Here is a 20992-nt window from a genome sequence, read left to right as displayed (position 1 = left end):
TCCCAAGAGAAGTGCTCCAGGTCAGAGGGGACGCCAGTGACGCCCGCAGCTAGGCGACCAGGCTGTCTCTCTCCTAGTGGTTTGACTCTCTAAGCCAGTGCTGGAGCAGGACAGCCCACAGGCGGCCGCACAGAGACCCTGTGTGGCTGCAAAGGTGCACCTGGTGCTCCTCAGAGGGAGCCCAGAGCAGGGAGGGGCGCCACTCGCAGGAACCGGCCTCTTAGGGATTGACACAGCTTGGAAAGCATGGTGCAACGCTCTCAGGTCATGGGGTGGGGGGGCGTGGACAGAGGGGATGCAGGGGCCAGACCAGGGCCACCTCCTGCCTCTGGGTCTTTGAGAGGAGGGACAAAGAGGCAGAGACATCAAACCCAGCTGATCCCCCAGCTCTCATCACCACGTGCCAAGTGTGCTGGGGGCCCCATCCCGGGGACTCAGCCCTTGCAATGTAGTCCCCCGCAATGGGTGCATGGCCTCTATCCCTGCAGCAGCCTGGCCAGCCCCGGGGCTCAGCCCTTGCAGGTGTAGACCTCCTCGCGCTGGGTGCACTGCCTGCACTCCACGTAGCAGCACCAGCGCACCTGGCACTGGCAGGGCCTCGTCACCACCCGGCTCTGTGTGTTGTGGCCACGCCCACAGCAGATGCTCTCGCAGTTCTTCTCCCGGTGGCACCTGCGGCCGGCGGTGCCCGGGGAGAAGCGGCTGGCCAAGCAGAAGCTGGGCGAGTCATCCAGGTGCACAAGCTCCGGCGTGCGGGGCAGCGGGTCACTGCCTCCTGTCCCTGCAGCCCGGCCGCGAGGCGGCGAGATGGCACCAGCCTCCCCCGTGGCCTCGTTGGTGGTGCTGCCCACTTTGAGTGCTGTTTCATACTTGTGTTTCAGGCGCTTGCCCACCTCATGGAAGGGTGCCAGCTGCCTCCAGCACGTCCGCACGGTGCAGGAACCTGACACGCCGTGGCACTTGCATGTTGTCTCCACCCCAGCCTTGATTACCTGGTGGGGGTGGGGAAGCTGGGTATGAGGGCCACACTGAGAGTCCATGCACAGCCCCTGCAGACAATCCCCAGAGGGGCTGGACCACACAGCTCCCCCGGACCCAAGCCCAGACTGGAGGAACACTACTACCCATCACCCAGGTTGCCCGGCCCATGTACCTGGTCCCCTCCCTCCAGGCCACGGATGTCCCCAGACAGAAGCCCTATACCTAGTACCACGGCTTCCAGAGTGACCACCGCAGCACCTGTGGCCCCGTGGAGACATTCCCTCCCTCTGCAGGTGCTCAACAGGGCCCCCTTTAGCCCTGCTGTCAACGCCCCAGAAGGAACCCCCAGCCTGGGCTAAATAGCCTGCTAGCCTGCTTCCTGGAGAAGTGAGGACAAACAAATTAGCTGGCCCAAGTGGCAGGACTGGCCCCTGGATCCTCCAGGTCGCCCCAGAGGGGAGGGGCGGTCCCTGTACTTCTGCACACATGAACACACATGTGCACACACACCAGAGAGGTGGTACCCACACTTCCGCACACGCAGATACACATGCACACATGCGAGGAGGGGCAGTACCTCCCACTTCCACACACACAAGCACACACACACGCTTGGGGAGGGGTGGCACCCCCACTTCTGCACATGCGCACACACTTGGGGAGCAGCGGTACCCAAACTTTCTCACATACACGAGGGGAGGGGTAGTAGCCCCACTTCTGCACACGCACACACGCAAGGAGGGGTGGTACCCGCACTTGCAGACACACGCGGGGGGGGCAGTGTCCCCACTTCTGCACACACGCACAGAGCTGCCCTAAGGCGCCTCTTGCCTGACCACCCACATTGGGGTCCCTGGCAGCAGAGAGCAGAGGCCTGCCCTAGTGGGCCCCATCCCAGGATAGCCCTGAGCTCCCATGATGCCCCCAGGGAGGGCCGGCTGGCTTGAGGGGGATTAGGAAATGTAGCTGCCCTCTGGCCAGGCAACAGAAGAGTCACATTTAATGACACTTTGCTGAGAAACCCGGACAAATTTAATTAAAACGCTGCTTACCCAGGCCAGGCAGAGCTAATGGAGCACTTTCCATATTCTGACTTTTCATTAATAGCTTACAAAGGAGAGAATGCAAAAGAAAAGAAATAGCCTCGCCTTGGGGATTTAATCTGCCCTCACCCCTCCACAAAGGGCAGAAGGAGGGACAAGGGCTCCGAAGAAAAAGGGGGAAATTGATTCTTTAATAAGTGCAGGACTCAGAAGTCTGGTTTCTCAATAAAGAGGGGCTCAGAGCAGAGCTGGCTCTAATTACCTGGCCCCTCCCAGGCTGGGACTTCACATCCTGGGGGCTGCGGGTCGAGCATGCAGAGCCCCTGATCATCCCCACGGCTGGATGGAGCCTCGGGGGGCCTTTGGTGGTTCAGGTTGTATGGGAACTAAGGGGACAGGGTGCTCCGTCCACAATGGGTCTGATGACACTCATGGCCTCCTCCACTGGTGTTGGCCCAGAAGCTGAGGGGCTGCAGGGAGGGTGAAGGATGGGCAGGAGCCAGGTACCCCCAGGCCCAAACAGCCTGCGGCCAGCAGCACCCAGAAGGGCCCAGCTAAAGAGCTTACACGTCTCTCCTCCCACCCCCTCCACAACAACCAGTATCCCTGTAAGAAAACAAGCCTCACAGGCAGGGAGACTCTCAGCAGCTCCAGGCTGCTGGCACTACATGGTGGGAACAGAGACCTGGAGGCAGCAATACTGTGCCTCCTCCCCGCCCCCAGCCCTGGCCACCACTGTCCCCGCCCTGGGCACCTGTTGCTGTGCCCATACCCTGCTCCGTACCTATGTCCCGCCTTCCCCACCCATGTCTCCCACCCCGCCCATGCCCATGCCTGGCTCCATGCCCTCCCAGAGCCCATGCCCTGCCCTGGCCCGCCCATGCCCCTCGCCCCGCTCCACCCACATGCCCCACCCTGTACATATGCCGGGCCCCATGCCCCGCCCCTATGCCCTTCCCTGCACCCCACTCCGCCCCTCACCTTGCCCCACCCTTCATCTGGCCCATGCCTCCCACCCCGCCCATGCTTGGCTCCATGCCCAAACGCTGCCCCACACCCCGCCCAGCTTGCCTTCACACCCACGAGGTTGTTGTGGAAGTCCACACGGGCTCGCAGATCCTTGCTAGAGCGCCGGCCCAGGAACTCCTTGACAAACTTGCTGCTGTACTTGAGGTTGTCTCCGCAGCCACCCCACTGCCAGGCCTCCCGGTTTTCCAGGTCAGGGGCCTCGTCACACGTGCAGCGCTCCATGCGCCCCGCGCTGCAAGCCTTGGCCAGCGCGTGCGTCAGGCCGGCAGAGGAGATGGCGTAGAGGAAGGCAGTCTCCTTGAAGCCTGTGGGGATGCAGGGAAGGCAGGACTGGTGAGCAGGAGGGAGCAACCCCCACCTGACTCAGGTGTGGCCAAACTGTAATCACGGCAGTCCAGCTCGAGCCCCGAGTCCCAACAGCACGCCAACTGGAGCCCTGTATCCTGACCGCACGCAGGCTCTGCGCACCTCGGGTGGGGGGGCATACCTGCCTGGGCTGCCATGGACACCTGGGGGTAAGAGGAGCTCCTATATGCCTCAGGCACATGATGTGTCTCGGTAGAGAGAATTCAAAGTGCACAGAGATCTAGGCTCTGCCCACAGATCAGAGACTGCCTCCCTGACCCACCAGACTCGCCCTGGGACCTTGGCGAGCCCACCCTACCCAGCCCTGGGCCTCACGTCCCCAGTTCTTTTTTTTTTTTTTTAAATATTTTTATTTTTGAGAGAGAGAGTGCAGGGGAGGAGCAGAGAGAGAGAGACAGAGAGACAGAATCCGAAGCAGGCTCCAGGCTCCGGGCTGTCAGCACAGAACCCGATGAGGGACTCAAACTCATGAACCATGAGATCATGACCTGAGCCAAAGTCTGACGCTCAACGAACTGAACCACCCAGGTGCCCCAGGTTTTATTTTTATTTTTATTTTTAATATTTTTATTTATTTCTAGGAGAGAGAGAGAGAGACAGCGTGAGCAGGGGAGGGTCAGAGAGAGAGGGAGACACAGACTCCGAAACAGGCTCCAGGCTCTGAGCTGGCAGTCAGCACAGAGCCCGACCCGGGGCTCGAACCCACGAACCACGAGATCATGACCCAAGCGGAAGTTGGATGCTTAACCGACTAAGCCACCCAGGTGCCCCCAGGTGCCCCAGTTTTTAAATAGGCTGTTGAGAGTCTCAGATCAGAGTCCCAAGGAGACATGAGAAGGAAGGCTTCCTGCTCATGGCACCAGCTGGCCTCTGCCGCTCATGCCCAGCCACTGGGCCTTGGTCACCACCATGTGGCAAGAGCCATCAGACCTGCCTTGGGCCCCGTCAAAGCTTCCCAAATGCTCTTTGGTCTGCCAACAACTGTTCCCCAGGAGGGGCGGGGCAGGTGGAAGAGGCAGGTCAGGAGGCGGGGAGGAGCAGGAGTGGGGTGGGGTGGGAAGAAGGGGCAGGGCAGGTGCAGGACACAGCAGGAGGCACTGGGCAGGGGGCCCTGGAGGGCCTGAAAGCATGGGCAGGGCTGGGAGGAAGGTGGAGTTACAGGTGGGTGCAGTGGTGGGGGAGGGAGGGATGGGTCAGCGTAGAAGGGTGAATGGAGCGGAGGATGAGCCACAGAGACTGGGTAAGGAGGGGGATCTAGCACTCCCATCTCTGCACCCCACCCCCAGGTGCCCTGGGACCCAGCCAAGGCGCATTGTTCTAGGGGAGCAGCTTGGCCCAGAAGGTCCTGCCTCTAGTGTGCTCACCTCGCTTGAGCAGGCTGGCCCGGTAGCGTCCCTCCAAGGTACAGTTCCAGCGCTCAAACCGGAATTGGTACTGGCACTCAAGTGCGCTCATGCTCACCGCCTCCACCAGTGTCTCGGCCACACCGGGGTCTCTGCGGCACATGCGCCTTTGCTTGCGCTCCAGCTTCAGACGGTCGCAGGCCTTGTAGTGTGCCTGGGCAGCGGCCTCTGGCTCCAGGGTCAGCGGGAGGATGGTCAGGGGCTCACTGCCCGTTAGCCTGGGTACAGAGATGCCAGGATGAGGGCCATGCCCGAGGCCAGAGCCCACTCGTGCTCGCTCGCTAGCTCTCTCTCTCTCTCTCTCTCTCTCTCACACACACACACACACACACACACACACACACACACACACACACACACACACGCACAGCACAGGGGATAGGCCAAGGGCACAGATGGACAGGGCAGAGAAGGGTGCAGGAACCCAGGGCACAAGGAGACCACATCCAACATGCTCTTCCCCACCTGCTCATGTGTCCCAGCTGTCACTCCAGGACCCCCACCCTCCTCCGTCCCCAGCTGCAGTGGGCCTGTGGCCTCTTAGAGAGGGTCCTGGCTCATTCCCTGCTCTCCTGCAGCCAGTACGGATGGCCTCTGCAGGTCCCAGTAGGGTCTCCTGAACTCCTAGGCCACTGAGGAGCTCCCAGCAGAACCCAGGGGGAGGCCTAGAACCGGCTCCTGGTTCCCCTGCAGCTCCATCCCTCTGATCTGAGCCAAGGCCCTAGTCTTCAGTCTGTCACCTCTTCTCAAGTCTCCCCAACCCCCCATTTCATCTGCTCCATCCAGGGGCCAACTGGTCCTGACCTCCTGCCTGCTCTGTGCTCAGACAGATTTGTGTCCCCACATAGGTGATGCCACATCTGGGCTCTACATCCACCCAGACCCTCGGCCTTCGGGAAGAAGGGGTGCCCAACTGGATGTGGGTGGGGCTCCAGTCCTCTGACATTAGCATCACAGGAAACAAGCCTCCCCACCCCAGCTGACCCACAGGAGCCAGGCATCTGCAGACACTTAACACCCCACATCATGCCCCATCCCTCTTACTGATGCCCTTCAAAAGCCCCTCAAGGGCATGGTGGCCACTGGGCTGGCTCCCGGCCGCTTTCTGTAGGGAAAGGTTCAGGGAGGTACTCCCCTGGCAGGACCCAGCAGTGACGCAGGTCAGGTTCCTCTGGGGACAACCTGGGGTAATGGCTTCCAAAGCCCCTCCCTTCCCCTGCTCTGCACACAACCAGCATGGCCTCTCCTTGGCCCTGCCAGGGCTTGGAAGGCAGGGGGGAGGTGCCAGGGGGCAGGGAGGATATGCATGTACCCTGCCAAGGGTCGATCCCTGCCCTGAGGATCCCAGACCCAGGCCCCTGAGGGAGCAGTACCAGCCTTGACCTTCCCGGTCAGCTCCCCAAGGACAGGAGGCCAGGGTGCTGAGGGTTGGGAACCAGGCCCAAAGGAGGCCCAGGTAGGAGCCCAGCAAGGCTGCAGGGATGCTAAAGCAGAGGGCCTGAGGTGCGGAAAGGAGCAGGTGGGCAGGTGGGAGAAAGGAATCTCTGAAAAAGACCCTGGAGGGGGAGGCCAGGAAGGACACAGAGAAGAAAGAACGATCTTCTTCACACTCAGGTGCAGTGGGCACAAGGAGCCGACTGACTGGCACACTGGAAGGACTCCCCATGGTGCTCAGGGCCAGCATGGCATGTGAGCTGTTGGGGCTGAGCCCAGAGCTGCAGGGGAGCCAGGCTTCAAGTGCCCCAGAAGCCCAGGGTGTCGTCAAGCAGAGCCCAAGGCATGTTCCCACCGGCTGGAGTCCGTACACATGCTGCACAGCACATGGCTGGAGACACTGAGCCAGGATGGCCAGCTGGTGTGCTGTGGCCAGTGTGGGTATGGGCCGGGGGTCCCCAAAGTCCCCTTGGCACAAGCAGACCCCCTGTGGGCAGCAAGGCCTCTGGGGAGAAGGTACCTGTGAGCTGGAGAGGCAAGGACCTGCACCCCCAGTTCCCATCTCAGGGTCACGGTATCCTGCCTCAGGGCACAGGGACATGGCAGGGGTCACCTTGTGTACTTCCAGGCCTCACGCCTAAGCTCAGGCAGCTCTGAGCACAAGGACAGCTGCTGAGCTGGGGACCCTAGGCTGCAGGCTGGAAGAGCAACACTCCCCACACAAAGGCTGCTCACATGGCTGAGACTTGTCCCCAGACAGGAATGTCAGCAGCTGTGCCCACAACGGCATGCCGCCATGCACCGGAAGGGCTACAGCCTGAAACCTGCACAGCCCCCAGGCTGGGTTCTCCAAGATTAACCTAGCTCTAGGCTGGGGCCAAAACATGCCTGTGTCCCACAGGACCCATGACAGCAAGGCTATCGCAGGGGTACCCGGGACCCTGCTGGTCACGGCAGCTGTGAGTGTGGGAGGGGGAGAGATGGCAGGCAAGCCCCCCCACCAGGCTGCCTGCAGGTGTCTGGGCCAGTCTGTATCCACACTGCACAGAGGACAAATGTCCCCACATACCCCCGGGGCCAGCCTGTGTCCTCACTGCACGTGGGGCTGAGGACAGGGTCCCCACACACCCCAGCGGCCAGCCTGTGTCCACATTAGGGCTGTCCTCTACCCCAGGCCCCCTTAACTGTTGGGGTGCGCTCAGCTGGAGATCAGCCTGGGGTGCAGTGGCAGGGAACAGACCCTCACAGAGGTGTCAGGTGCTGAGAGTAAGCAGGCAGATGTGCACAGGTACAGAGAACTGGGTGGGTGTCAGGGGTCCTGGGCACCCAGGACAGAAACCCAAACACCGAGAGGAACCTCAGATGTGCCGGATGAAAGGCAAGAAGTCCATGAAACACTCGTGTTCCCAGGCACACTCCATGTGACTCAGAGTCCTGAGGCCCTGAAAACACGGCCAAGTGTGAGGGTCTGCGGTACAGGGCTGCACCGCGCACAGCAGCACAGGTCACGCATCACGGGAGGTCCTCCAAGCTGGATCCCAGCCCAAAGCCGACTGCCTTCATGAGTGGAGTTGCACGTGCTGACAGACCCCTTTCCTGCAGATCACGTGGACATGGGACGTGTCCACACAGGTCAAGGGCAGGAGGCGCACCTGTGAGAACTTGTAGGGAGCTCCGCCCTGCTCAGAAACACAGAGTAAAACCTCCTGGTGTTATTTTCTGCACCTGAGGACTGTCGTGGACACAGGGAAGAGGTCTTCCCCCGTGGCTGATTTCTGGACACATGAGTCTATGAAATTCACCCCAATCCCGTTCCAGAAGGGTCGCCTGCACGCTGCCTGAAGCCTGCTGTTAGGCAGGAACAGGGCCAAACAAGGGCCGCCGTCCTGTGGAGTCTGCAGGCATCAGGAAGCCGCAGCTGCTGCCCCCAGGCCCCCACGCATGGGGAGCCAGGATGGAGGAGACCAGAGACTCACGCAGCTCACACCTCTCCCCACGGCCCGTGAGCCTGGCACACAGGCAGGGGACGTGTGGCTCATTCAAAACCACACCGCTCCACACAAAATCGTCAGCCCTGCGTGCCTGCCTGGGGCAGCCAGCTCCACCCTCCCCCTCCCCCCCCCCAGCCCATCTCAGAGAGCCTGCACCTTCTAGGCCAGAGACCGCTCCAGGCCCCGCCCAGCTTCCCGCCCACGCCAGCGCACCTGCCTCCAGTCGCAACACAGCTGCTGCACCCTGCAGCAGGCATCTGGCCTGGGACAGGCTGAGGTGGAGGAGCTGAGCCCGGGCAGGCTTCCCGCAGGCGGCAGCCCTCAGCACCCTGTGCCCTTCCCATAGGGCAGGCCCCTTCCAGAGCTGGGCCATTTCCCACAAGGAAACCGTAAGGAGGTCTAAATGTCAGCTCAGCACTTGGTGACATTCGGGCATTTGCAAAGATGTGGTAACGCAGGGCAATGTTTCGGTGGAGAAACAGCCTCATGGTGCCCCCACCCTGAGTCCTTCCTGCCGGGGTCGGAGGAGTGACCACTCCAGGCACTTTTCACAGCACCCTCACAGACACAAAACCTCTTTACCGCACAACTTTCTTCTGTGCGAGTGACTTCTGTCCCGTTTTGGAAGCCTGTCCCTCCTGTAATGTCCTGAACAGCGCTTCCTAAATGCAGGCATACCAGCCCTCCATCCAGGTCAGGCAGAGCCTGCATCCGCCCTGCAGGGCCTCATTTAGGGCTCTGCCTGGGCCAGGGGTCCGCGGGTGGGTGTCTTCCCGGCACTGCTGGGCACTCCCTGCCACAGGGCCTGTGGGCACGTGCTGGCTCTGCATTCGCATCGGATGCTTCAGAACACATTCAGCAGGGCTCACGCTTGAGACGGGCTCGCTGGGGTGCCCACGGCCAGTGTCAGCTGGGAAATCCCCGGTGCCGCTGTCCAGGTTCTACAGGTGTTCCTGCCGGGGTCAGCCCTGTGCTGGTCAGTCCCGGAGTCCAGCAGAGGGCGACTGATCCACGTCCGCCTGGCCTTGGGTGCACCAGCCGTGCGTGCTGACTCATACCCCATGGTTTTCACTGCTGTGTATGGTCGTGGGTCTGCAGAGACAAAGCTGCTGGCTTTCTTCTTCTGTCCTCGGCCATCCTTCCTGGATGAAGTGCAGAATCTGCCAACTGCCATGTGGAGTCCAGCGTCCTTACCCCAGGTCCACGGCCACTCGCCAGCATAGAGCCATCCGAGGCACCTGTGGGCAGGCATGGCCTCATGGTGAGGAAGACCCATGGGCACCAGTGCCAGGAAGCAGGGACACTCACCCCTGCTCACCCATCTACACACCCGAACTCGCATCTCTACCACCCAGGCCTGGCTCTTGGGAGACTTGGACGCCCTACAGATGGGCAGAGCATCAGAGCCCAGAGCCAGGGATCCACCTGTCTGCAGAGCCAACATTCTACTGTGGTAGGAGAGAATCACTCCTTTACCACCCGAGGGTCTATGGACACGGCAGGCATCCCTGTCTGTGTCCTGGTAGGAGAGAATCACTCTCTTCCCACCCGAGGGTCTGTGAGCATAATGGGCATCCCTGTCTGTGTCCTGGTCCTCAAAGGGAGCCTCTGGACATTTCAGAGACCAGCACGGCAAGTTCATTGGGTGTCCCCTGGGCGCTGTTTGAAACTCATAAACAGAGTCAAATGTCCTCAAATGTGGTCCCTGCATCTGCTGGCATGTGATTTTTCTGCTAAAACAGGAATGCTTCTAACTGGATTTTCCCACGCTGGCCATGCAGCAGGCCTTGGATGAGAGAAGTTTTGTCCCTCCTGTGTTGCAAGCTGTAACCTGCGGATGTCAAGTCTGGGCTGTTTGCATCTATGTTTGTAATTTTGTCTTCCACACTCTTCCCACTGGGTATCAGGGCCTTAGCGAGAGCTCGCGCTGTCTCAGTTTCCCAGATGAGTCAGATTAGCATCACATCTTCTTAACTGGTAAGACTGGCCTTTTCTGGATGAAAAGATCTCCCTTCTGATCCAATTACTTTTCTTTTCTCCCCCCTTTTTCCAAACAGCTTTATTGAGATACAACTGAGATACTGCAAAATTCACCCATTTAAGTCCATAATTCAGTGTTTTGGTGCATTTCCACAGATATGTGCAAACATTGCCACAGTTGATTTTCGCGTAATTCATTGTCTCAGAGAGAAACCCATTCCCCTGTGCCTGGCCACCTCTAATGCACTTTGTGTCTGTGGATCAGCCTGTCCTGGACATTTTGGACAAATATGGCAGGTGGCTATTGGTGACAGGGCTCCTGTGTAGACAGCATGTCACCATACGGACAGACCACATTCTACTCTCCTAGTCCCTGGGTGGTGGCCTTGAGTCGGCCACCCTTCCACCGTCAGGCGCAAGCCACCGTGGCTCCTCCCGCGCACATCTGTGCATGGATGCCTGAGTCCACCAAGGAGCAGAAGTGCTGGTCATGTGGTGCCATTGTTGAGGGAGCTGCCAGATCATGCCCGATGACCCAGACTCGGCACTTCTCTGTCTCAGGTCTGTGTCTGTCCCCACCTCTGGTTTCTTCCACTTCCTCAGGATTTGCAGCCTGGTTGGCCAGAGAGCGTTCAACATGCCCTGCTCTCGTCTGTAGAGTCTGCGGTGATCTCCAGCATCAGGACGCAACCACGCTGAGCCCCTCCACCACGCCAGGCTTCTTGGAGGTCCCCAGAGAGGGGTCCTTCACCTCTAACGCACAGTTGTTATTCTGCTAGTTTCCGCACCACTTCTGCTTTCTTCCTTCTGCCATCTTTGGCTTTAGCTTACTATTCTTTCCCTCAAATCTGTGACCAATGCTGCTGACTGCTTCCAGGCTTCTCTCCACTTCTAGTAATGTCAGTGCCTCCTGCTTCAGAATCAGGTCACCGTGCAGAGCCCAGGTCACAGCCCAGGTTGCCATGCAGACCCTGATCCACAGCCTGGAGACTATGCAGAGCCTGGGTCACAGCCCAGGTCACTGTGCAGAGCCTGGGTCACAGCCCAGGTTGCTGTGCAGAGCCCAGGTCACAGCCCAGGTTACAGTGCAGAGTCTGGGTCACAGCCCAGGTCACTGTGCAGAGTCTGGGTCACTGCCTGGAGACTATGCAGAGCCTGGGTCACAGGCGTCTCCCTCATAGCCCAGCGAGTTGGTGTGTTCTCTCACTGACCTCCTACATTCCCTATGCTGACATCCTGTCCATGCCTCTTGCAGAGCTGGTGACCAAAACAAGGCCCAGGCTACAGCCCCAGTCTCCTCCTCCACATGGCTGGTATTTCCTCCACTGGGTGACCTTTCTCCTGGCTGCACATGCTCCGTTCCTCTTTTGTCTCCTCTCCTGCCTCTTTTCCAGTGACTCCTTGGTACCTCATCTCCCCCTGGCAATTTGAACCTTCACATTACATTGCTGTATTTTCACGGCTGCCCTCACAACTGCACGTGTCTGCATGGCCCAGCCATGTCCGGTGGTGGGTGACACCAGGCCTGAAACACAAGCCTGTGGACCCGCCCACCCCCCGAATTGCAGGCCACCGTGTATTTTAGCTCCACTGTGACAACTCGACAGGATGCTGCTGGGCACCCACTCATCAGCTCCTGGACGGTGCCCTTCTGAGTGGCTCGCAGCTTGTCCGTAAAGGTCTGTATTTCACCTCCCCAGGCAAGCCCCCACGCACGAGTGCAGTGTGCGTCTCTGCTCTGCGGTCGCCACCAGGCTGACCAGCCTCCCGCGGTACCTGCATCTGCTGGCCCAAGCTGCTTCTACGGCTCCTTGTCTGGGGTGTTTGGGCCTCTAGGTCATATTCTGGCAGGATTTTTGTTTTCTCTGCCTGGGACAACTTGGGGCATCCAGAATCTTGCTTGTGACCCTGACAGATTCTGAGACTTGAGGAAAATGCTCCGCCATTCCTGCAGACAGGACCCCTGACCACACAGTCCCTGAACCCGGCCTCTGGCCTCTGGTTCTCCGTGAGCCTGCTGCCACAGGCCACATTCTGCATGCATTTCCTGCCCCATTATCTACCCTGCCGGTTCCCTTCAGCTATTTCGAATCTGCTTTCAGGTCGACCTACAACGTACACTTTCCCATCCCATTTGGCTCTCCGAACCTGCCGGGTGAGTTTTGCGGTTTCTTACTCCTTGTGGATACTCCAAGGTTATCTCGGGCCTGACACCCCACTCACAGTCTGCTGCCGGAGCTGGGGAGACCCACAGAGGCGGGCACCTCCTCGCATGCATGGCTGCCCTGCTACCCCTGACCTGTGCTGCTCATTGTACACGACACACAGAGGGCAAAGCCTCGACATGTGCCTTGTTTGGAATAAGCACCTTGGTGGATGCAATGAAGGCGAGGGTCTCCAAAGGCCACCCTGGACTGATTTCTGTGCTGTGGATGGCCCCTCCTCCCCACCAGCCTGCAGCGGCTCTGAGGAGACCCTGCTCCAGCTGGCCTGGAAGGGACCCAGGACAGACACAGCCACGTCTAGGCACCTGTCCCCTTCCCAGGTCGGGCCTGACACTGGCATGCTGGAGGCCTGGGGACGGGGCAACCCCTCTGAGCACCTAGCTGGTCACACAGATCCAAACCTGCTCCCACAGGCAGCCAGGTGGTGGGGCAGCACTGCCAGCAAGGAGCCAGGGATATGTCTGTCCCAGGCATGTGCTGGGGATGTCCCTGTCCCCAGGCAGGAGCCAGGGATGTCCCTGTCCCCAGGCAGGAGCCAGGGATGTCCCTGTCCTTGGGTAGGAGCTGGGGATGTCCCTGTCCCCGGGCAGGAGCCGGGGATGTCCCTGTCCCCAGGCAGTAGCCAGGGATGTCCCTGACCTCAGGCAGGAGCTGGGGAGCCACTGGGCCATGGACAGCCTTGTCCGCAGAGCGCTTGCTCCCTCCCGCTCCGAGGCTGGGATGGATTCCAATGGCCCTTCCTCCTGCCAACAGGCCCGGCCACCCCAAGGGCCACCCTGCCCACAAATCCAGCTCCCTGGGCTGGGCGGAGGGAGAAGAGGCCAGAGTTCCAGAAGCCACAGCGTCCTGCCAAGGAAACCTCACCCCACCAGACAGCGTTTAATTTCTGTGTGAATCAAATTCAAAACAAATTCCAATGCTGAGAAACTGGTTCTGAGATTAACCCTCCAGCCTCCCGAGGTCTGCAGCCTGACTAGGCCCTGCACGGCCTCCCGCCCAAGCATGGCGGTGCGGTGGGGTGGGTACAGACACCACCAGAGCCGGGGGGCTCCCTGTAGACTGCACAGCCATCTGGTACCAAGCCTGCCAGGGAGAAGGCAGGGCCCCCAGGCCACGGAGAGCAGGGCAGGAGCGTGGCGAGCACCCTTGTGTCTATGACAGTTGTCACCTCTGTGAGAGCTGCCGACACTCGACTTCCCCATTCTGTGGGGCCCCAACATTCCAGGGCACCCCCTCCCTGCTCCCCGACAACAGGCTGTGTCCATGCAGGGGTGGTGAGCACACAGAGTGGATGCTCCCAGGCCAGGCCAGCACAGGGCTAGGCAGGTGGACCCAGGACTCTGCAAACTCCACTACACCAGGCCTGGTGTCCCCGAGCCCAATAGAAATATCCCTGTCTACCCTCTGCAACCCCCAGGGCAGGCAGAGCCCCTGGGAGCCCACACCCTGAAGGCCACCGGCCAGCTGGCCTCTTTCTGGAGCAGGGCAGGTTGTGGGCATCCAGGCAGGTGACTGAGGCTGGACAGGACCCGAGTCACGGGCAGGTGAGGGGAGAAGAGGGGAGCAGCCAGCCTGCCCCATGGCCCCAGGCCTCAGAGACTGGGAGAGTCCGAAAGAGCTCAGAAGCAGGGCCGGGCAGGACATGGGGCAGGCCCCCCGGGCCCACCTTCCTGGCTGGAGCTGGTCCCCCGCACGCCCAGCACAGACAGGGACACGGGGAGGCCTGGGGCGGCTGCTGGGGCTCTGTCTGTCCACAAGGGTGCCGGCTCTGACGCGCTCTGGTCTGGGAGCTCCTGGCAGCCTCTCCTCCAGGCCCAGACCACTTCCCTGGCCGCGTCTACCTCAGGTATCGCTAAGAAAAACAAACGCAGCTTGAGGCTTGCCTTTTTCCATTCCCTCGTCCGGCCGCCAGTCTCGAGGTGCACGGCCTGCCAGCTGGGCGGCCGGGTTTCCTCCTGTGGCCAGAGGCACCTAGCCAGCCAGCAACCACGCTGGGAGGGGCAGGGGAGGACGGTGGGCCGGGCCCCGGGTCACGGAGCTGGGAGGCCATTGCGCCACCCAGGTCGGCGCTGCCTTCTTGCAGAGGCCCCTGCATGGCCACCTGCCGCCCACCAGCCCACAGAGGCCTCGTAACAATAAGCCACCCCGCATCCGCCCCGCCCGTGGGCCTCCAGCTCCCCCACCCAAACCAGGGTGCGCTCCCAAGCCTCCATCTGCACCCCTGCCCTGGGAGCTCCGGAGGTGCCCTGTGGCCCTCAGCACATGGCCCACAGAGCCTCCACTGGGCAGGCCTCAGGCTGAGCCCACCGTCTGTGCAGCTGGGAATGTCAGAGCCGGGGGAGGGAGGGATGGGGTGCTGGGAAGCCTGATGCAGGAGGCTCCTGAGTGCAGAGCAAGGGAGCAGAGCCCCTGACAACCCGCCAGGTACACTGTGGGGAACTCAGGGCTCCCTAGAGGTGCTTCAGGTTAGGGCTCTGCTGCACTTCTGACACAGACCCCGAGCAGGGTGGAGGCCTAAGCCCGGCTCAGCACCCTCCAGAGGCACACTGGCCAGCAGAGGCCTGGCCTTGCCCACCTCCCAGACAACCATGCCTCCCGGACAGCCTCTGGGCCTGCCGAGCAGGGCGGGCACTGCCCACCAGGACAATTCACAAAGGGGCCAGCGCCCCTCCAGGCCCAGGATAAGAAGGCCCGGTGCTGGCCCTGCTGACAGGTGTCGTTTTTCTGCGGCCAGGAACACCAAGCCAGGCCCCTTATTGGCTCATCACTAGTCCCACATCCAGGTCCACGGCCCCTGGGAGAAACTGTGTTCGTGCATTCTTCTCCTGGAGAAAAGCTACCCACAGACTTCTGCTATTGTCCTGGATGTGGTGGGGCCCCCAGGGGCGGGCAGCGGGCAGTGCCCTGGGCCAGGGCCACACCAGGAGCCCGGGCAGGGTCCCACCCGTGCCCTCGGCTGTGGAGTTGGGTCCCACCCACAGTGGCGAGGATGGGGGCGAGATTAGGCCAGCTGTCCCCCAGTCCAGACGGCGGCCGGCTGTGGCAGGACATCTGCTCCCACAGCTGAGGGGGGCCAGGTGGCGGGGGCTTCCTCCTCACCTCAGGCTTCACCACGAGGCCTCGGGAGGCCCCCAGCCCAGAGGCTTGGTCTGGGCTGGCACTCAGCACCTGCTTCTACTGGTCTCTGTGCTGGGGCGGGGGGGGGGGGGGGGGGGGGTCGTGCAGGCCCTGCAGAGGAGACTGGTCAGGATGTCAGGGAGGAGGGACAGAGTCTGGAGAGCAGAGGCACAGGGTCGTATGCTTACCCTTGTCCACCTGCCTCCCCACACCTGCCCCAGCCACTCCACACACTGCCCTTCAGTCTTTCCAGCCCACCTCGCATCCCCCCCTTGCCCACAGGGCCACTTCCAAGGGGCTGCACGGTCTCCCCACTGGCCACTCGGCTGCCCTGGATGCTGCAGAGAATGCCCCTTGCCTGGGCCTGCCCTCCGCTCAGCTCTCACTGCCGGCCTCACTCCATGGCCTCCAAAGGCTGGACCTGAGGCCTTGAAGGGCAGCTGTGGGGCACATCCGTCCTGGTGGTTCCTCTGGTGTCTGCACCCCTGGCCCCCAGCCGGGGAAGCACAGGGCCACCTCCCTATCTGCCAGCCCCGCCCCAGCCCCCATGGGCTCTGGGTCACCCCAGCCTCACCATAAGAGGCTGACTTCCCTACAAGCAAGCCTGAGCCCCCAGCCCCACACACACTCCCTCTAGGAGCCCTTCCTCTGAGCAGCCAGCAGGCATGTGGCCACACAGGACCCCTAGCTGGGCCCCAGGCTCATAAGAGGGGTGCCCCCATCTCCTGGCAGTTACCCTGTATGCATAGTCAGCCACTCCCACCATGACAGCAGTGCCTGAGGGCAGGGCCAGGGCAGGCTCCCATGCAATTCCCCAGAAGCCCTGACCAGGCCCCCAGACAACCCTCTAGTAAACAGAGGACAACCTTTACAAGGTCATGCTAGCACTGGCGGGTGCAAGCACGAGGAACACCCACTGTGAAGGCCCAGGCACGGCCGAGAGACAGCATGCCGGCTCACACTCCAGGCTCTCCTCCATCTAGGAATAAACCTAAATATATAAAGAGCTCTTACAAATCAACAACAAAGACCCAGAACTGAGCCAAGAGCCGGGCAAAGAAACTGAGTAGACAGACATTTCTCCAAACAAGACATACAGATGACAAACATGCCCGTGAAGGATGCTCAGCGTCGCCCATCATCAGGGAAGTGCCACTCAGAGCACAGTGAGATGCCACCCCACACCCCCTGGGAGGGCTAGAAGAAAAGGCAAAGTAGACCAACACACCAGAAATAACAAGGACCCGTGAGGATGTGGAAGCCCTGGACGTTTCCATATTGCTGGTGGGAGGGTAGCATGGTGGTTACCATAAGATCTAGCAATCCCACCTCTCGGTACATACATGGGAACTGAAAACCCACATCCACGGAAGAACTGGCACACCGATGCCCATGGCGGCATCACGAGAGCTGAACAGTGGAAGCCAGCCAGGTGTCCGTCAGCAGGAAGTGCATGCAACAGAGTGCCTTGTATCCACACAATCGAACATGACTGGTCACCGAGGGAATGAGGCACGGATGCACGCCACAGCATGGACAGGTCTTGCAAATGCTATGCTCAGTGCAATAAGCCAGACACAAAGGCCACATGCTGTATGACTCCGCTCGTGTAAAATGTCCAGAGCAGGCAAATCCACAGAGACAGAAAGTGGATTAGCAGTTGCCAGGGGCTGGTGTTGGAGGGGGAAGACAGGATATGAGGTTTCTGGGTTGATGGAACGCTCTGGAATTAGATAGTGCTGCTGGCCGCACAGCCTTGTAGATGCACCAGAAACCACCCCCGTCAGCAGGGTGACTCTGGAATAGGAGTTCTGTTTCAGTCACAGAAGGAACGTGAGCCCTACATACCCCCTGACCCCATTTGCAGTGGCCCAGAGCACCTTAGCTGCCTTTCGGATTGCCTCAAGCACCTCACACACCAACGCCTGGCCTGGCTGGTGGAGCCTCCTCCATATAGGGCTCCAGGCTGCCTGGACCAGACAGACCTCCCGGCAGGGCCCTGCTCCCCTGAGCCAGTCTGCAAGTCTTTCCCACAGAATGTAGGGTGTTGGGGCCAACCCCAAGAAAGGGCCCTTCCTACTTCTCTGAAGATGAACTATGTGGGAAGCCTGAGGCCTCTGCTACCCCAGCAGCCCCCGGATGTAAGTCTAGAGGCAGCCACAGGGTCCCCGCTGGGGCTGGCTTGGCACACGCAGGATCTCTAAGGAAAGGGCAGTGTGGTAGCAGGGAGCCCAGGCCCTACTCTGCTGGACCCAGCCCCTGGCTCCATGCTTGGGGGAGTACCAGGGTGCCTCACCCCGGGCTCGGGGCGTCCCTTCCTGAACAGATTTTCATCAGACACTGATCACTCCTCGGCTCCGTGTTCTCACCTCTAACGCCAGAAGCAGGGCCAGGCAAAGTTTTCAGCCCACCCAGGTCCACGGGGCATGGGGGCAAGGGGGTAGGGGTCTGAGTCTGTTTCCCAAACTCTCCAGGACACCTGGAGCCGGCCCCTTTCTGCTGGGAGCCAGGCCCCCCTCCTTCTAGGAGGGCATCGGGCCAAGCCATCTAGGCCCCTGGAGAACCAGATGGAAACACCACCTGCTAATCACACCGCCAAGAAGCAGGGCCAGGCCACTGAGGGAGAGGGAAGAGCCCCTTCCCCGCGGCTAGGCAGCGGCCCGGAGGGTCCTACCTAGTGGCCAGAGGCTAGGAGGGCAACAGGAACAGGCGGGCTTGGGTTGCAGCCTCTGGAGGGGGCAGGGAGGGCTCCCACCACCCACGTGACACGCCACCCCCCCCCCCCCCCCCCCCCCCCCCCCCCCCCGGGCCAGCCTCTCTCGGTTTCTGGGCTGTAACAGGAGCTGCCCTGCCTGCCTGTGAGCCTCCGTGCCAGGCAGAGCTCTCGAAGAGGGGGAAGGGAGAAGGAGGGCCTGAATCCCAGCTCCTTCCCCCTGCTCACTCTGCACGCCAGGCTGGAAGGGAAGCCCTCAGCCCCAGTCCCCAGCCCCAGTCCAGCCCCAGCCCTGCCCCAGTCCAGTCCAGTCCCTGACCCAGTGCAGCCCCAGTCCAGTCCTACACCAGTCCCAGCCCCAGCCCTGCCCATCTTGGGCCATCTCCTTCCCCTGGCACTTCAGCTGGGTCGGGGAAAAGGGCCCCAGACCTGGGCCCGGCCAGTCACTGCTGACCAGAAGGGCTGGGCCTCCACATACAGACTGGCCCACAGCATGTCCTGCCTGCTCCTCTCCTCCCAGGTCCGGCCCACCTTGGGAATCAACCTCTGAGGTGCTTGCTGGGTAAAGACCCCTGGAGTCTCTACCCTGCTCTGCCAGTCCAGCTGACACCCAGCTGCCCCCCCCAGGACCTCTGTCCATCCAGCTGGCACCTGGCTGCCCCCCCCCAGGACCTCTGTCCGTCAAGTAGAACCCAGCTGTCCTGCCTGGTGCTGATGGTGGCAGGGCCCACAGCAGAGCCCACTGCCCCTGGAGCCATATATCTGCCTCCTACACTCTCCACAGGAAAGCCTTTGAGGCCAAAGCGCTGGGCAAGAGGGCTGGTCAGGGGAGTTCACGGGGATGCCAGGCCCTCCCTATGTCCCACCCACAGGCCCACAGGCTAAATAGCAGAGCTCAGCAACTTCCCCAAAGGTACAAAGTCGGAGGATGTCCTGGGGTGGGGTTGGGGAGCTGCCGGCCAGGACCTGGGACCCCCACCTCCCCTCTGTGGCTCTGACCTCCCCAGGAAGAGCAGGGCTGGCAGCAGGGAGCCCCGTCGAGCAGAGGAGCCCAGGGTGTGTCTGAAGCCTGGTGCGCAGACCCGAGGCTGGGCCGGGAGAGCGGGGAGGCACAGCTGGCTGACAGGCCGCCGTGACTCACCGTGGACCTGCGGCCAGACGGCCATCCTCTGACCCTCCCTCTGCCCGCGAGGGTGAGGCGAAGGCTGCACAGATGGTGTGCAGGGGCGTGCCAGCCTCTGCACAGCCGAGGCCCCAGCCAAGACAGGGCTGCCGGGTGGGGTCTCCAGGGGAAGTAGACACGGAGCTGACCCTGGAAGACGACCCAGGAGAAAGGAACAGAAGGAGAAAGGGGGGGAAAGAAAAACACAAAGGGAAAGTTTCCCATGAAAATATTTTATTTTCTTTGAGAACAGGATACACCTGCAGGGCTCCTAGCCCAGTGGCCTCTCCCCGCCCTGACGGTGCCACATTTCTGGACCAACGGGGCCCTCTGCCGGCCAGCCGCCGCGCGACGGCGCCCGAGCCCGGGGCGAGGGAACAGGTGACGGGCGGAGGGCGGCGGCCAGGAGCAGCCACAGGGCGCCCAGGGCCAGGGCCAGGGCGAGAGGGTGGGCCGCGGCTCCGGGGGCGGCGCCTGGGCGGCAGGAGCGGAAGCCAGAGACCCCGCGGGGTGCTGGCGCTGTGCCACCCCGAGCCTCGCGGTGCCCGTCTGCGTGGCGCAGCGAGGGAGGGTCCCCAAAGGTCTCTGGGCTGGACATCCCAGATCTGGGAGACAGGGGCGAGGAAGGGCAGGAACGAATGGCCGGGAGCGACGCGCTGAAACCACGCACACTGCTCCTACGGAGACGCGCTCGGGGCGGCGACCCCTGAGACGGCGGGGGGCGGCGTTCACGGCCCCAGCCGGGCCCTGCGCACCGGGTCGGGTCCCACAGACGTGCTCCCGCGGGGCCAGGGCCCGAGCGGGCGTAAGAAGCAAAGCGCAAGAAAAATAAATTCCTCTAGCTTGGAGTTATTTTTTTTTCCTTTGGGGATCGGTGCAAGGAACATCTGGATTTTGTACGTATTTTTTTGTTGTTGTTAAATTAACTTCTCGAGGAGAGAAAGGCGGGGGGAAGCTGCAAAGGGGGGGGTGGGCAGGGGCCAGGGGAGGCTCCAGCGGTTCCGCCAGAACTCGGCGGCCTAACAGGGAGCCAGGACCAGCTTTGGTCCCCGAGCTCCGGGAAGCCCCGCGCACGGGAGCGTCGCGGCCACGACGGCTCCGAGGTCACGGAAGACCGCAGCCCCGCGCCAGCCGGTCGTCGGGTGTACCGGCCCCTCTCCCCACGCCGCGCCGCGAGGACGCAAACAAACAGCGCCCGGCAACCCGCCGGCCCACGCCAGCCGGCTCGGGCCCGCGCACCTGGGCCGCCCGCCCCGCGCCCCGTCCCCGCGCCGCCCGCACCTACCCGAAGTAGGCGGCCGAGGGGCGCAGCGCGGCGAGCAGCAGCGTCAGCGCGAAGGCCGCGGCCAGCCAGCGCGCCAGCAGGGGCCCATCCAGCATCTTGCCGCGCCTCGGCGGCTGACCATCGCGCTCCCGGCCCCGCGCAGGGCGCCCCGCTGCCGCTGCCCTCTTATAGCGCCCGGAGCGCCCGGCCGGGGGCGGGGCGCCGGCCAGCTGGGCCCGGCCCGCCCGCGCCCAAGGAGGGGTCACGCCGGCGCCGGAGGCGGG

General features: G+C 61.9%; 1 protein-coding gene across 1 annotated transcript; it reads right to left on the bottom strand.

The window, feature by feature from the left end:
• Positions 1–443: 443 nt before the first annotated feature.
• WNT9A (Wnt family member 9A) lies at positions 444–20824 on the bottom strand. The gene is made up of 4 exons (XM_039220279.1): positions 20730–20824; positions 4784–5040; positions 3096–3358; positions 444–992 (listed from the first exon to the last, which is right to left on the bottom strand). The coding sequence occupies exons 1-4, from the start codon at positions 20822–20824 to the stop codon at positions 510–512; spliced, it is 1098 nt and encodes a 365-aa protein (XP_039076210.1). The 3' UTR covers positions 444–509.
• Between the last annotated feature and the right edge of the window lie 168 nt (positions 20825–20992).

This window comes from Hyaena hyaena, unplaced genomic scaffold, assembly GCF_003009895.1.
Source record: "Hyaena hyaena isolate Hyena2069 unplaced genomic scaffold, ASM300989v1 scaffold_879, whole genome shotgun sequence".
In the NCBI taxonomy this organism is placed as follows: Eukaryota; Metazoa; Chordata; class Mammalia; order Carnivora; family Hyaenidae; genus Hyaena; species Hyaena hyaena.
The sequence above is the reverse complement of the archived record's forward strand: the minus strand, read 5'-3'. Positions and strand labels throughout refer to the sequence as shown.

What these genes read in the sequence shown, in the direction of transcription:
- WNT9A (XM_039220279.1), bottom strand. Translation starts at nt 20,824, where the DNA reads ATGCTGGATGGGCCCCTGCTGGCGCGCTGGCTGGCCGCGGCCTTCGCG. An exon ending in CCCTCGGCCGCCTACTTCGG is followed by an intron (nt 5,041 to 20,729) that starts GTAGGTGCGGGC and finishes CTCTGTACCCAG; the next exon opens with GCTAACGGGCAGTGAGCCCC. An exon ending in ACAACCTCGTGGGTGTGAAG is followed by an intron (nt 993 to 3,095) that starts GCAAGCTGGGCG and finishes CACCCCCACCAG; the next exon opens with GTAATCAAGGCTGGGGTGGA.